Genomic DNA, 15,188 nt, shown 5'->3' on the forward strand with positions numbered 1-15,188 from the left:
TTATGTTCCTCCGCAGACAAATTCGTATAACACTGATGTGATATTTGCACAAATAAGGAATGAAAAGTATCATATCTAGTATTCAGTAAGTCATTGGGAATTAACTGGATTTCTTCATGAATTGCTAATCATATGTAGTTTGATTGCTATTTATTTATCAATCGTCACGATTATAGACAGATTTATCTAACAAAAGTAATATAACACAACAGTACAAGATGTACTGTTCATGGATTAATTTTTTTTATCAAATGAAATGCAGTGTACACCATAAAGTAGACAGAGTTTAAGATTCAGAAAGAAACCCTAGTAAAAAAAGGAGATTGAAATTTACTAAGCATTATTATGCTATATACCTTTTTTGTACTTATTTTACCTGTTTACTTAATTATATAAAAATAGTACAAAAGTCTTACCTAAATTGTGCTAAGTGTAATTAACTGTACTAAAATTGAACTATTTTGAATATACTTAAGTTACATTTAAACATTTAAACTACTTCATGTATGTAACCCCATATATTTAATATGCTTACAGTCAAATTATAATACATTTAATAATGAATATTACAACTGTATCACTACATGTATACACCTAGTATATTAGGAGTGTACTAAGAATTGATATAAATATTAATATATTTACATTAGAGTACGAATAAGCCTTATCGTTTCTGTCTTTTGTAAGTAGCACACTTTCAGTGTACTTCATTGGGTTTCAAAATATATTTTTAATATACTGTACTACAATTTTTTGGCCTATTACTAATTTACTTAATTAGTAATAGTAATTTAATTTACTTTCTAAAAAGTTGAAAGCATGATACATTGAACTTTAAGTGAAGTACTGTAACAGCTGTTTTTAACACACTTTGCTAAAAATGTATAAAAGTATATTTGGAAATAAGTATTTTAGAGTACAAAATAAGTATATATAATTACATTAAACTAAAAGTGTACTTTATAGTAGTCTATTTATTTTAAATACACTACATTGTACTTTTAAAAAGTATGATCAAAGTTTACTTTCAAACATTTGATGAAAGTATAATATAAATGTGTACTTTTAATTTATTTTAATTAAGTACATAAATCTGTTATATATTTACAGCATACTTAAACATTTCTCAATATGTTTTAAGTACAATCACCAGGGAAAGGATATAAATATACATGAATCATTTAAAATGTGTTAGGGTAACTGTGTTAATGTGTAAAGGCCTGTTGGTTCTGTGTTTAACTGTGTTGGTTCTGTGTATGTTTGTAAACACTAAGTCTGCAGGTAATGATTAAAGTCTTGAATATGGTCATTTAGGTGACGCACAAGTCATGACCCAGTGGATCATTAAGGGCTCAGTGGACGTCTGGCACTCTCGCCCAGATTGAGCTCATTCAAAATGCCATGTTTTTCCATTACAGCTCTCATGAGTCGTCTCTCCATGTTGTCAACATAGCTCAGTCTAAAACATACTGTACATTTCTCTATACTACTAGAAAAAAAATCCATATCGTGATAAATACGGTATTAACAGTATATTTAGCATTTGATGTAATTTACCATGAAGCTTTAAAGGTCTCATTTCATCGTTTTTTAATTCATTTTTAAATGTCTAGTTGTGTCTCCAGTATGAATGAATCCCATATGAGCTGTTTTTGTAATAAAAAAATAATAATAATTAAAAAAAAGTGCTCCGGTGATCTGGTATAACACTGCTTTAGTCCTGTGGAGGAGCTGGCAGGAGAAACAATAGGATTTTGCTCTTGCTCATGAATATTCATACATGCAAACATATCGGCTCTGATTGGCTAACAGCACTGCGACACAGCAAGGCGGACAACAGTTAGAAACATGTAAAAAATAAAGACATTTTTACATTTTTACACTAATAACTATGGGTGGGCAATATTATATTAAATTGTTTACAATATATCGTGACACAGAAATATCATGATATTAAAAATCCATATCGTGATAATAGGGCTGTTCAGTCTATCTAAAGTAGTCTATTATTTACTGTGAAGCTTTAGGTGTATTTATTGTTTAATTGTTTTAGTTTGCAGTTTATATGCATGCACTAAATATTCTGCAATATTATTTGCTGCATTATATTATTTTATAATATATTATTTATTTTTCCACATTATGACTATACTGTTACACTATTATACTATGTTCCAGAAATGAATGAATTATTTTAGTTTTCCTATATCGCCAAGTATATCGTTATTGCGAACATACCCTGAAAAATCGTGATATTATTTTAGAGCCATATCGCCCACCCCTACTAATAACAGTCTTTGCAATGTCATATGTTACTTTACAACATATGTAATAATGCCCTGCTAAGTGCAGTTCAGACACTGACCTAGAGTCTCTTAGAGTCTCTGTAAAACACAGAGACCCAAATCCACCGGAGATCCTGTGTAAACCTATAGTTACTTACACACAGAGGTGGGTAGTCCAGGTCCAAAAAGTAAAAATTCTTTTTACTTTTAACTAGTGTTAAAACAGAACTGTTCTAAACGTAAGCCTATCTATCTCAATTGTATTTGGCTGGTGGTGTTTTTCCTCCATAGACAAATTCTAACCATTTGTTCCTTAGCTCTAAATTACTAGGCAAAGCGTATAACACTGATGTGTTATTCGCACAAATAACACAGGAATGAACTGCCATGCCATTCCTAGTGCTGTTAGCTTCTATCTGACGAGACGGTGTCGCCGCTCTGCTTCAGCTCTGCCTGTGGGCGGTTGCAAGCCAAGGTGGGCGGGGCCATGAATACTAATTCACGGGTTGACGTAGACACGGTGCTTTTCCTGATCGACTCTTTTTTCTGAATATTTTCTTTTACTAACCACTGCAGACAATGGAGGTTGAGAAAGTTCCATGTGCAGCATCATAAACAACTCATAGAGACCCACTGTATTATACAAAGAACAAAATAATTTTAGCAGAAGGACAACTTTAAGGGTATTTTTGTATAATTGGTTATGTTTGCACACAAAAAATGCACTTTAGTTTTATGTTAAATTGTTTGCAACATTACACTGTGTTCATGTTGCTTTGTTTAGTTTGGTACATTATCATTATTTTATAGTGTGTTGGTAAATATAGACAAAGGTTTATAGATTGAAAAAAAATTCAGTGCTGTGTAATTAGGGGTGGGACAATATATCGATATTGTGATTGTTTTAAACTTATCATAACTAAACTTCCTAAGACTCGCCCCCCAATTAGACTTACTAAAGTTACTGCTTCCTTTTTCCACACGTCTACTTCTGTCAAACTGACACAAATAAATACATTGGTGAAGTATCGTTGAGAATTGCCTTGTGATATATTGAATATTGCAGAATCACAGTATCGTGATATCTTTGTTATTGTGGGCAGTGCATTGTGATAATATCATATCGGGAGATACCCTGTGATTTCTAACTCTATTAGAATATTGTTACACTGTACACAATATTGTGATATTCTTTTAGGGCCATATTGCCCACCCCTGCCTCGGACTTAAACTAAGTGTACATTTCTCTTCTGGTGGTGACAGAATCCCGTTTAAATGCCAGCCACAGTTTGGCTACAGGCACGTGCTGTCGCTGACGGATGAAGTGGGTCGCTTCACAGAGGAGGTGAAGAAGCAGAAGGTTTCTCGTAATCGTGACGCTCCGGAGGGGGGATTTGACGCCATCATACAGGCAGCCGTGTGTAAGGTGGGCAAAATAGGTATTAGGTTGAAATTCTCCACTGAGGATCTAGAAAACTTTGTAGTTCTATAATAATTACATATTGTAGTCCTGTATCTATTTCAATGTGTACTTTATTATTATCCTCCTTTCACAAGGCCACAGGTGGTGATTAGTGTGTTAGTGTGTGTGTGGTGCTGGTACAGTAAGAGAATTAGACACAGCAGTGCTGCTGGAGTTTTTAAACACTGTGTTTAATCATCACTCACAGTTCTGTGTTGGTTAATGCAGAAGCATATACAGCTTTGGTAAAAAATTAAGAGATCACTTCAGTTTCTGAATCAGTTTCTCTGATTTTGCTGTTTATAGGTTTATGTTTGAGTAAAATGAACATTGTTGTTTTAGTCTATAAACTACAGACAACATTTCTCCCTAAATTCCAAATAAAAATATTGTCATTTAGAGCATTTATTAATTTGCAGAAAATGGCTGAAATAACAAAAAGATGCAGAGCTTTCAGACCTCAATTAATGCAAAGAAAACAAGTTCATATTCATAAAGTATTTTTAAGAGTTCAGAAATCAATATTTGGTGGAATAACCCTGTTGGTTTTAAATCACAGTTTTTTTTCATGCATCTTGGCATCATGTTCTCCTCCACCAGTCTTACACGCTGCTTTTGGATAACTTTATGCCTTTACTCCTGGTGCAACAATTCAAGCAGTTCAGTTTGGTTTGATGGCTTGTGATCATCCATCTTCCTCTTGATTATATTCCAGAGGTTTTCAATTTGGTAAAATCAAAGAAACTCAACATTTTAAGTACTCTCTTATTTTTTTTCCAGAGCTGTATATCAAGGTTAATTGGTTTCCAGTCATGTTATCAATCAATGGCTGAAGCTACTGCTGGTTTGTTCCTAAATATGCCCTCAGCAGAGTTTATACTCCATCAGAATTAATCTGTTCAACTCCAACTGAAAAGCTCTGCTTATTATGTGTTATTTTAACCAGAAGATCAATAAAACCAGAGTGAAACTAGCATTAAAAATGCCAAAACAGTAAATCCAAAAAACAGTGTCACAGCCAGTAACTAGTCCATTTTTGTCTCACTTTTTCCAGGACAAGATTGGTTGGCGGCCGGATGCTTCCCACCTGCTGGTGTTCACTACTGATGCTAAGACTCATGTAGCGCTGGACGGACGCTTGGCGGGCATTGTGCGACCTAATGATGGCCAGTGCCATGTGGGCGAAGACAACGTCTACAACATGTCTACTACAATGGTAATCATAGCACACCATAGCCAAGGCTATATAGGCTTTATAAGGTAGAGTCACCTGGAATTCAGGCTTTCAGTTAACAGCTGCGCTTAACACGACAAGAGGTAATTACTTGAATTTCTTGTTTCTTAATAAAGTGTTTGAGAGCATCAGTTGTAAAGTAGTGAAGAGGTAGAGTTACAGGTATACAGTGAATAGTGAATATTTGAGTAATGGTTATGATGATGAAACTGGCTCTCATCAGAACCGCCCCAGGAACGGACGAGCAAGAGTTACCTCTGTTGTACAGAAAGTCAGAAACCACAGGTTAACAGCTCCTCAGATAAGAGCACCTAAATAATTCTTTACAGAGTATTTTGGTTTGTTTAACAGTAATTTTAAGTTACTACATGATGTCTTATATGTTCCTTCATAGTCTGATAGATCACTTCACTATTCATTTACATTGTAGGAAACTGGTCAGTGTGCTCATTGCAAGGTCACATGAATTATGGGAGTTGGACTGATCTCTAATAGTGGGTGCAGATGGATAGTACATTCCATTTCTGAAGTTGTGCATTGGGTATTTAATATTTGTCCATCTTTATCCTTACATATATAACAGGAATACATCATATAAGGAATTACCACCCACAGTGGACAGCGCAGTGGGTGGCATATACTCCCATATACTTAACTCCCCTATAATATAGATATATACAGGGGTTGGACAATGAAACTGAAACACCTGCCATTTTAGTGTGGGAGGTTTCATGGCTAAATTGGAGCAGCCTGGTGGCCAATCTTCATTAATTGCACATTATTGCACCAGTAAGAGCAGAGTGTGAAGGTTCAATTAGCAGGTTAAGAACACAGTTCTGCTCTAAATATTGCAATGCACACAACATTATGGGAGACATACCAGAGTTCAAAAGAGGACAAATTGTTGGTGCACATCTTGCTGGCGCATCACAGCAAGTCTTTGTGATGCATCAAGAGCCACGGTATCCAGGGTAATGTCAGCATACCACCAAGAAGAACCAACCACATCCAACAGGATTAACTGTGGACGCTGTAAGAGGAAGCTGTCTGAAAGGGATGTTCGGGTGCTAACCCGGATTGTATCCAAAAAAAACATAAAACCACGGCTGATCAAATCACGGCAGAATTCAATGTGCACCTCAACTCTCCTGTTTCCACCAGAACTGTCCGTCACCACAATAAATTATTGTGCTCTAAAACCAGGTGTTTCAGTTTCACTGTCCAACCCCTGTAATGGCCTATAGTGTCTGGCTAGAATTGTTCATGTGACAGACAACAGACAAGAAATCACATCCACATTCAGTGCAAGAGGTCAAGGGCATTTAGTTCCCATGGAAGATGGCAAAAGTCATGGGAAAATAAACTTGGGAAATTCCAATAGACACTTTTCCTGTATATATTGTAAATATTTATATTTATTTCTGTAGGACTACCCATCCCTTGCTCTGATCACGGAGAAGATGTCTGAGAACAACATAAACCTCATCTTTGCTGTCACCAATCCTGTTGTACCTCTTTACAAGGTACAAGTCATATTAAAACCACTTCCTCTATACGTATGTGTTTATTTTTTATTACGTTATTTTATTTATTAGCTCTATGAATCATTAGCAGTGTTGGGCACGTTACTTTGAAAAAGTAATTAGTTATAGTTATTCGATACTTCTCTAAAAAAGTAACTGAGTTACTAACGGAGTTACTCCACTATAAAAGTAATTAGTTACCAGTAAAAGTAACTATGCTATGTTACTTTTTATTATTCGCCCTCAAAAAAAGGAAATCAATTATGCATTTACTATTATTATTAAAAAAATAACAAACGAAAATGAACCCAAAATGTTGACAAAAATATAATGTAACGAATTTCAAAAAAACAAAACGAAATTCTCCACAGAACCAAAGAAAATGACTAAAACTTGTAATACTGAAAAAAACGGAAAAAACTGAAAAACGCGTCTGGGGATGAAATTAACCAAACCAAGCCACACTCAAAGGAAATATGTATATATATATAAAAACAAAATAATGGACAAAAACAACAATCTAATCACTGTTAAAATGGTATTAATATACAGCTTCACCAAAAGAGAATAGAGCTTAGATCGGGCCCAAAAAATCCGACCCGACCCAGCCGGAGCCCGTGCACGTTCTGCCCAAGCCCAACTCAACCCGAACCATGAACTGTCATTATGAGCCCGAGCCCGACCCGATTCGCCCCATAAACTGTCTGTTTTCGGGCTGATTGAATGAGCGAAATATAATCAGAATTATGTTAACACTGTAACATAAAAGCATAGAATTATTATTTAATTTAAATGATTTTTAAGAACAGCTACACACAGTGCTGCAAGTCAAACGCAGAGGCGCCCAGAGCTAGGTGATTACATTTTTCATTTTTATTATAGTTTAATTTTATTATTATTATTTTTCTGTTCAGTAAGTTTTTAGGGTGGGCTTGCTAGTTTTTATTAGTTTTCACACATCTCATCAGAGAGATCAATCTAAGAAACGAGAGAGAGAAAGAGAGAGAGAGAAAGAGAGAGAGAGAGAGATTTGCCTGCATGAGCTACTCACAGGTAAATGTTCTCACACACTGTATCTCCTGTTTCTCTTTCATCTGCCTCGCACGCATATTGTAATCCCATACATAATTCTGCAGTTTCAGTGTTTTCTGTCGTATTTTGCGGCTAGCGCGAGCGCTTTACACAAGAACTAACGGACCACGAGGTGCCGCGCACTCGGCACAACACCGCCCGCTGTACAACTCCGCTGTACAACAGCGCTTATAAATAAATTAAACACGAAAATGGGGATATTCTATCAGTAATTTCAGTTCGTTTTAGTTAGTTTTATAAACACAAAATACAATTTGAGATAGTTATGTTTTTTTCCTTTTTATTACCATTTTTATTAGATTCAGTTAACACAAATGTTTTTCACTTTCAGTTTTCGCTATTTCGTTCGCTTTAGTGAACAATAATAATTGGTTACTTAGCAACATTGTGATTATCACACCAGAGCTTTATATAAAATAAAAATAGGAGCCCGATTTCGGATCGGTCCACGGGTCAGGTCGGGTTCGGGCAGAGAATCTAAGCTCTAAAAGAGAAAGCAGCAGCACCACAAAAACCGGAGCAGCTAAAAAGAGTTTAACGTCCTTAATTTGGAACTTGGGCTGTCCACGGCAATCACTGAATTAATTCGAGCACGCAAATCGTCACAATTGTGCCTCACTTCACCACGCCAAACCACAGGCACAGCGGCCAGAAGCTCAAGTTCACCGGAAAAAGGAGGGGTTAACCAGGGCAAAGCGAAGTAAAAAAAAAAAAAAAAGTTAATAGAGCGGCTAAAGTAACGTGCAGTAACGGGGTGTCGGAAATGGTAACGGCGTTATAGTTACAGTCAGAGTAATTAGTTAGATTACTCGTTACTGAAAAAAAGTAACGCCGTTAGTTTTAACGCCGTTACTCCCAACGCTGATCATTAGGTTGTCTCTTTTTTTAAACTCCCACAGAATTACAGTGATCTAATCCCGGGTACAGCAGTGGGAACTCTGTCTGAGGACTCACGCAATGTCATCCAACTGATCCAAGATGCTTATGCTGTGAGTGAACAGAGGATTTTGTCCTTTTTGGGCTTCTTTCAGCTGTATTATTTCTGTGCTTAAGATATATGTTGCACAAACACTTAAATATTCAATGACTCAAGTATTTTTGTTCATTCTCTTAGTTGATTTATGGTTTCCACAGAAAATTCGCTCTAAGGTTGAGCTGGAGCTCTTGAATGTTCCAGAAGAGCTGAGTCTCTCCTTCACTGCAACGTGTCTGAATGGGGAGGTGATACCAGGTCTCAAGTCCTGCTCTGGACTCAAAAGAGGAGATACGGTTAGTGCTTTATTGTAATCTATTTATACCTGTATAAGAGGGTGGTATAAGAAGTATAGGGAGTAAAGTAAGAATAGTGAATATACAGGGTTAGGACAATGAAACTGAAACACCTGCTTTTAGAGCACAATAATTGATTGTGGTGGCGGACAGTTCTGGTGGAAACAGGAGAGTTGAGGTGCACATTGAATTCTGCGTGATTTGATCAGCCGTGGTTTTATGTTTTTTGGATACAATCCAGGTTAGCACCCGAACATCCCTTTCAGACAGCTTCCTCTTACAGCGTCCACAGTTAATCCTGTTGGATGTGGTCGGTCCTTCTTGGTGGTATGCTGACATTACCCTGGATACCGTGGCTCTTGATGCATCACAAAGACTTGCTGTCTTGGTCACGGGTGCTCCAGCAAGACGTGCACCAACAATTTGTCCTCTTTTGAACTCTGGTATGTCTCCCATAATGTTGTGTGAATTGCAATATTTAGAGCTGAACTGCTCTTACCCTGATAATTGAACCTTCACACTCTGCTCTTACTGGTGCAACGTGCAATTAATGAAGATTGACCACCAGGCTGCTCCAATTTAGCCATGAAACCTCCCACACTAAAATGACAGGGGTTTCAGTTTCATTGTCCAACACCTGTAAATATCTATATTATAGGGGATTATAGTGAGAATGGCGATTAAAATAAAAGTATGGAAAATATGAAGCACTATTCTGGATATACTATACTGGACTCTATTGCACACTGTGTAATAGAGGTAATTACTACCTCACTGGTCTTTTTTGCACACTTTTTGCACACTGCATAATTTGCATACTGTCTTGTTATTTATTATTCTTTGTCTGTATTGTGTTGTATTGTCTGTCTGCACTTTTGTACTGTTGCACTATTGTTCTGTCTACACTGTGTTTATGTGCACCATGGTCCCTGGAGGAACGTTGTTTCGTTTCACTGTGTACTCTGTATATAGCTGAAATGACAATAAAAACCACTTTGACTTTGACTTTGACTTTGAGCATATAGTATTTGGGCTGTATAGGAAGGATGATGTAGTATTGAAGAGAGCACTTCAGTTTCTGAATCCGTTTCTCTGATTTTGCTATTTATAGGTTTATATTTGAGTAAAATGAACATTGTTGTTTTATTCTATGAACTACAGACAACATTTCTCCCAAATTCCAAATAAAAATATTGTCATTTAGAGCATTTATTTGCAAAAAATGGGAAAAAAAGCCATTTAGGAGTTTAGAAATCAATATTTGGTGGAATAACCCTGGTTTTTAATCACAGTTTTCATGCATCTTGGCATCATGTTCTCCTCCACAAGTTTTACACGCTGCTTTTGGATAACTTTATGCTGCTTTACTCCTGGTGCAAAAATTCAAGCAGTTCAGTTTGGTGGTTTGATGGCTTGTGATCATCCATCTTCCTCTTGATTATATTCCAGAGGTTTTCAATTTGGTAAAATCAAAGAAAAACATAATCATAAAGTGGTCTCTTATTTTTCCCAGAGCTGAATATCTATGTATATCTTCATTTTTTATTTATTTATGTACTTATTCTTTCACTCTCTCTTGTTATATTTCTCTTATTCACCATGACCCCTATACTCTTTGTTCTCTCTCTCTTTCTCTCTGGTTGTAATTTGTCAGAAAACATGCTTTTCCCAGAGTTCTCTAAAAGTATGTTGTTTTGTTCCCTCCGCTCACCCGTTTACATCTTTTCCTCCTGCTTGTTCAGTCGTTCCAGTTTGTGGAATTCCTGCTCACACATTCCTAATAAGGAAGAAAGAGCTGAACAGGAAAAAGGGGTTGAGATGTGCGCTCAGCCTGATAAAGCAGCCTCGCTCCGTCATCTCACTGAATGATTAAATGAACAAACACACACCATCAGACCTTCACACACACACACACTCACAGGATGGGGTGGCAGGGGTGGTGTTACTCAGTTTGCTGAGTATGACTGGGCATCAGCCACGGCTGTTTCCTGCTCTTTACCCTGCTGCTGTGACTCACTGTGCCTAGTATCTTCAGTTGTACCATTCAGACTGACACTGAATGTGCTTTCTCAGGACAAGAGAATAAAACTCTACTGAAAACACACACTGAGTTTTTTCTTGACTCACAAAGTGTCTCATATTAACCCAAAAGAGCCTATTGCAATTAAGTTTGGCCACGGGCTAGATATTTTCCAGGCCATTATGTGGCGATGCCACAAAAAAAAATCTGTTGTAATGAGATGGAGCTACAGACTAGTAGCTCTCCAGCCCAGAGGGTTGTTAAACCCAATTGCAGAACAGTTGATCTCAAAGCAGGTAAACTAAAAATAAAAATAAAATAAATAAATAAACACAACGCTCCTCATACGGGATCGAAGTCGTGTCATCAGGGTCGTGGTCCAATACACTACAGCTGCCCCGGCTAGTGAATTGGAACACGGCGCGGAAAAAAAACGGCCTTATAAGTAGATAGGAAGCCCAAGAACGGACAGAAAAACGAGAACGGGCGGAAACTAAAGTCATGCCGAGCGTGACAAAGAGAGAGACGGGGAGGAATGTAAACAAGAGAACCAGAGAAGTATTTTATGTTTTTTTTTTTCATTATCATTCATTGTAGTTCAAACAACCTCACGGGCCAGATGTTTCATGCTTGCCGACCCCTGGCCTTCGAGGATTTGGGGTGGGACAAAATATCAATTGTGCAATAGATTGTATCATTTTAGTTTGCAATACTTTATGAATATGTGGTGCCAAATATGGAAATCCTGAATATGGCAAACCTGCGTAAAGAATATGAATCCAGAATTCCAGGTATTTGCTTATTTAGTAGCATTTTATCCTCCAGGAACACAGATGCAATCAAATATTGTAGAGGATTGTCTTGCAATAAATATACTAGTGCATCAAAAAAAAATTGAAAAGTTACTTTATTTCAGTAATTCAGTTCAAAATGTAAAAAAAATATATATTATATAGATGTATTACACACAAAGTGATCTATTTTAAGCGTTTATTTCTTTTATTCTAGATGATTATGGTATGCACACAATGAAAACCCAAACATCAGTGTCTCAGAAAATTAGAATATTATATGAGACCAATTAGTACTTTTGGCAGTGTGGCCAATGTGCCAAGTTCTGCTGGAAAATGAAATCCGCACCTTCGTAGGTTTTCATGCATCTTGGCATCATGTTCTCCTCCACCAGTCTTACACACTGCTTTTGGATAACTTTATGCCTGCACTCCTGGTGCAAAAATTCAAGCAGTTCAGTTCGGTTTAATGGCTTGTTATCACCTCATAATTTTTAAGTGGTCTTTAGCCTCGATTCCAATTTGGCTGTAGAGATTTTTCAACATATTGATGTGACCAGAATCAGAATTACAGTATGCAGGAAAAGGAGAACTCCTAAATAGTGATCTCAGCCCTGATGCCAGTCTTTTACCTGTGTAGGTATCCTTCAGCGTAGAGGCTCGTGCGAGGGGCTGCCCCAAAGAGAAGCGCAAGACTTTCACCATCAAACCCGTGGGCTTCAAAGACGCTTTGCAGATCACCGTCGACTTCGAGTGCCAGTGTAAGTGCCAGGCTCTGGGCGAGCCCGACAGTCCCGTGTGCCACCACGGCAATGGCACCTACGAGTGTGGCATCTGCATGTGCCACCCCGGCCGCCTGGGCCCCAGGTGTGAGTGTGCGGAGGGAGACTACAGCCCCAGCGAGCAGGACACCTGCAGCGGCCCAAACAAGGTGGTGTGCAGTGGCCGAGGAGACTGTGTGTGTGGTCAGTGTGTGTGTCACAACAACGACTTCGGCAAGGTGTGGGGGAAGAGGTGCGAGTGTGATGACTTCAGCTGCCTGAGGTATAAAGGAGAGCTGTGCTCAGGTAAGAGACTCACACCTGTCTGCATCATTATACTTTCGAAGTACTCGTTAAAGGTCTCCTTCCGCTAAAATCAACTTGTTCTTGTTCTTTGTGAAATACTATAGGTCTCTCTGAGTTGTGTATAATGATGCTGCGTATGAAAATGTTTCTCAGCCTCCATTGTCTGCAGTATCGAGTAAAAGAATAGCCTCAGAAATACGAGTTGATCAGAGAGATGTTAGTTCTTTACATCAACCAGTGAGTTCATGGCTTCGCCCACCTCTGTGGGGCTTACAGCTTCTGTTTACAGAGCTACAGGTGTTGGGCAATGAAACTGAAACACCTGTCATTTTAGTGTGGGAGGTTTCATGGCTAAATTGGAGCAGCCTGGTGGCCAATCTTCATTAATTACACAATATTGCACCAGTAAGAGCTGTAAGAGTGTGAAGGTTCAATTAGCAGGGTAAGACCACAGTTTTACTCAAAATAATGCAATGCACACTATAACATTATGGGTGACATACCAGAGTTCAAAAGAGGACAAATTGTTGGTGCACGTCTTGCTGGAGCATCTGTGACCAAGACAGCAAGTCTTTGTGATGTATCAAGAGCCACGGTATCCAGGGTAATGTCAGCATACCACCAAGAAGGACCAACCACATCCAACAGGATTAACTGTGGACGCTGTGAGAGGAAGCTGTCTGAAAGGGATGTTCGGGTGCTAACCCGGATTGTATCTAAAAAACATAAAACCACGGCTGATCAAATCACGCAGAATTCAATGTGCACCTCAACTCTCCTGTTTCCACCAGAACTGTCCCTCACCACAATAAATTATTGTGCTCTAAAACCAGGTGTTTCAGTTTCATTGTCCAACCCCTGGAAGTTTGAAGTTATGTTGTATTTAAAAATAGCTTGAAATATACTTAAGTTGCCATAAGTTCCAAAATAGTACATTTAGTATGTATTTAAGTACATATTTTAATTTTAATTTTAAAAGTAAGTGAAGTTCCACTAGTACTAAACTACACATTTGGCCACAAGTAAATTTACTAATGTTACTAATTTATTAATGTTATTATCAGAGTACTTCATTCTTAAGCTCTTCTTCTCAGAGCTGCTGTAGCTCCGTGCCCTGCAGCCCATTAAGAAGACCTCATTCGCCAGGAATTGCTCACAACAACACCGGACCTTTCCTGGCTTTATGAAGAGTGAACAAACAGCTCTTCTGGAATAAACATGCTGTGTGGAGGTGTGTGTGGGTTCGGACGTGTGCTGGCCTCAGAAAGCTCTGTGTGTGTGTGTGTGTGTGTGTGTTTGTGTTACGGTTACTGGAGCAGGCCAGAAGTTCATGTAGTGTCGTGGAACATCTCAGCAGGGACCACTCACTCAAACACTCAAACGTCACTGCGTTTCACCTCACAGACACGTCTAGTATTAACTACCCCACTGGAGCTCTAAATATAGCAGCGTCCGTCTGTGTTTTTCGCTGTGTTTCACTGTTTTTATTACAAACACACTTACCAAGGCCATACTTACCGTATTCCCTAAAGCCTGGCGATTATTGCGCAAATGCCTTTCTGTGCACTATCACGCACACTGATGATGTCACAGCACTAAAATAGCCTGGCACAGCAGCGGGGGAGTGAGGGAGGTGAGTGATGTCTGGGTTTTGGTTGAGCTGGAATTGTATTGGGGATTTTTATTCTGTGGTCTGAGTGATTATAGGCAGTGTGATGTTTGTCCTTGAGTAGAGGCTTGGTTTTACGGTCTCTGAGGGTCGACCCATTGTACTCTGTGTTGTTATTATTTTGTCTGGTTTCTTTGTTCCTGTTGATCTGAGGCTTAGTCTTTCTAAAAAGAGATGAAGACTATCATTACTGTCCTTTAAAAACATTATTCATTGACCACAATCTTAAAAATAAAGGTGGCGCAAAAAGGCTTATTTTTTATATTATTATGCACTATATACGTACATAGTAGATTAATCCAAAATCATGAAGAGACTATGAAAAGACTATGAAGAAAAACATATGGAATAATTTAGTGAATAAAAAAAAGTGTTAAACAAACCAGAATGTGTTTTACATTCAGGCTTTCAGTTAACAGCTGTGCTGAACTCATCAAGAGTTAATTACTTGAATTTCTTGTCTCTTAATGTGTTTAAAAAATTAGTTGTAAAGTAGTGAAGAGGTAGTGTTGGTATACAGTAAATATCTTTATTTGATTAATGTTCTAATTAGTGCTGGGCGATATGGGAAAAATCATATATCATGATATGGAATTTTTAATATCACGATAACGATATATATCATGATATACCACATTTGAGTATGTTTTCAGTTATTCTTCGAAAAGTATGACAAAATAATATCAAAATAATATCAAAATAAACTCAATTAACACTTTTTCAAAATGTCAGTCAAATAACGTAAAGCAGCGTCGTGTCGCAAAACCACATTATGA

The 15,188-nt window shown here is 37.7% G+C and overlaps 1 protein-coding gene across 1 annotated transcript in view; it reads left to right on the top strand.

The window, feature by feature from the left end:
- The window catches only part of itgb3b (integrin beta 3b), a 38,891-nt gene that overhangs the window by 9,382 nt on the left and 14,321 nt on the right, over positions 1 to 15,188 (top strand). Inside the window, exons 5-10 of the mRNA XM_022670315.2 lie at positions 3,549 to 3,711; positions 4,802 to 4,963; positions 6,409 to 6,504; positions 8,496 to 8,585; positions 8,731 to 8,865; positions 12,317 to 12,743. Of these exons, the coding sequence (XP_022526036.2) occupies positions 3,549 to 3,711; positions 4,802 to 4,963; positions 6,409 to 6,504; positions 8,496 to 8,585; positions 8,731 to 8,865; positions 12,317 to 12,743 (1,073 nt within the window). The remainder of the gene's footprint in view (positions 1 to 3,548; positions 3,712 to 4,801; positions 4,964 to 6,408; positions 6,505 to 8,495; positions 8,586 to 8,730; positions 8,866 to 12,316; positions 12,744 to 15,188) is intronic.

This window comes from Astyanax mexicanus, chromosome 15 (assembly GCF_023375975.1).
Source record: "Astyanax mexicanus isolate ESR-SI-001 chromosome 15, AstMex3_surface, whole genome shotgun sequence".
Taxonomy (NCBI): Eukaryota; Metazoa; Chordata; class Actinopteri; order Characiformes; family Acestrorhamphidae; genus Astyanax; species Astyanax mexicanus.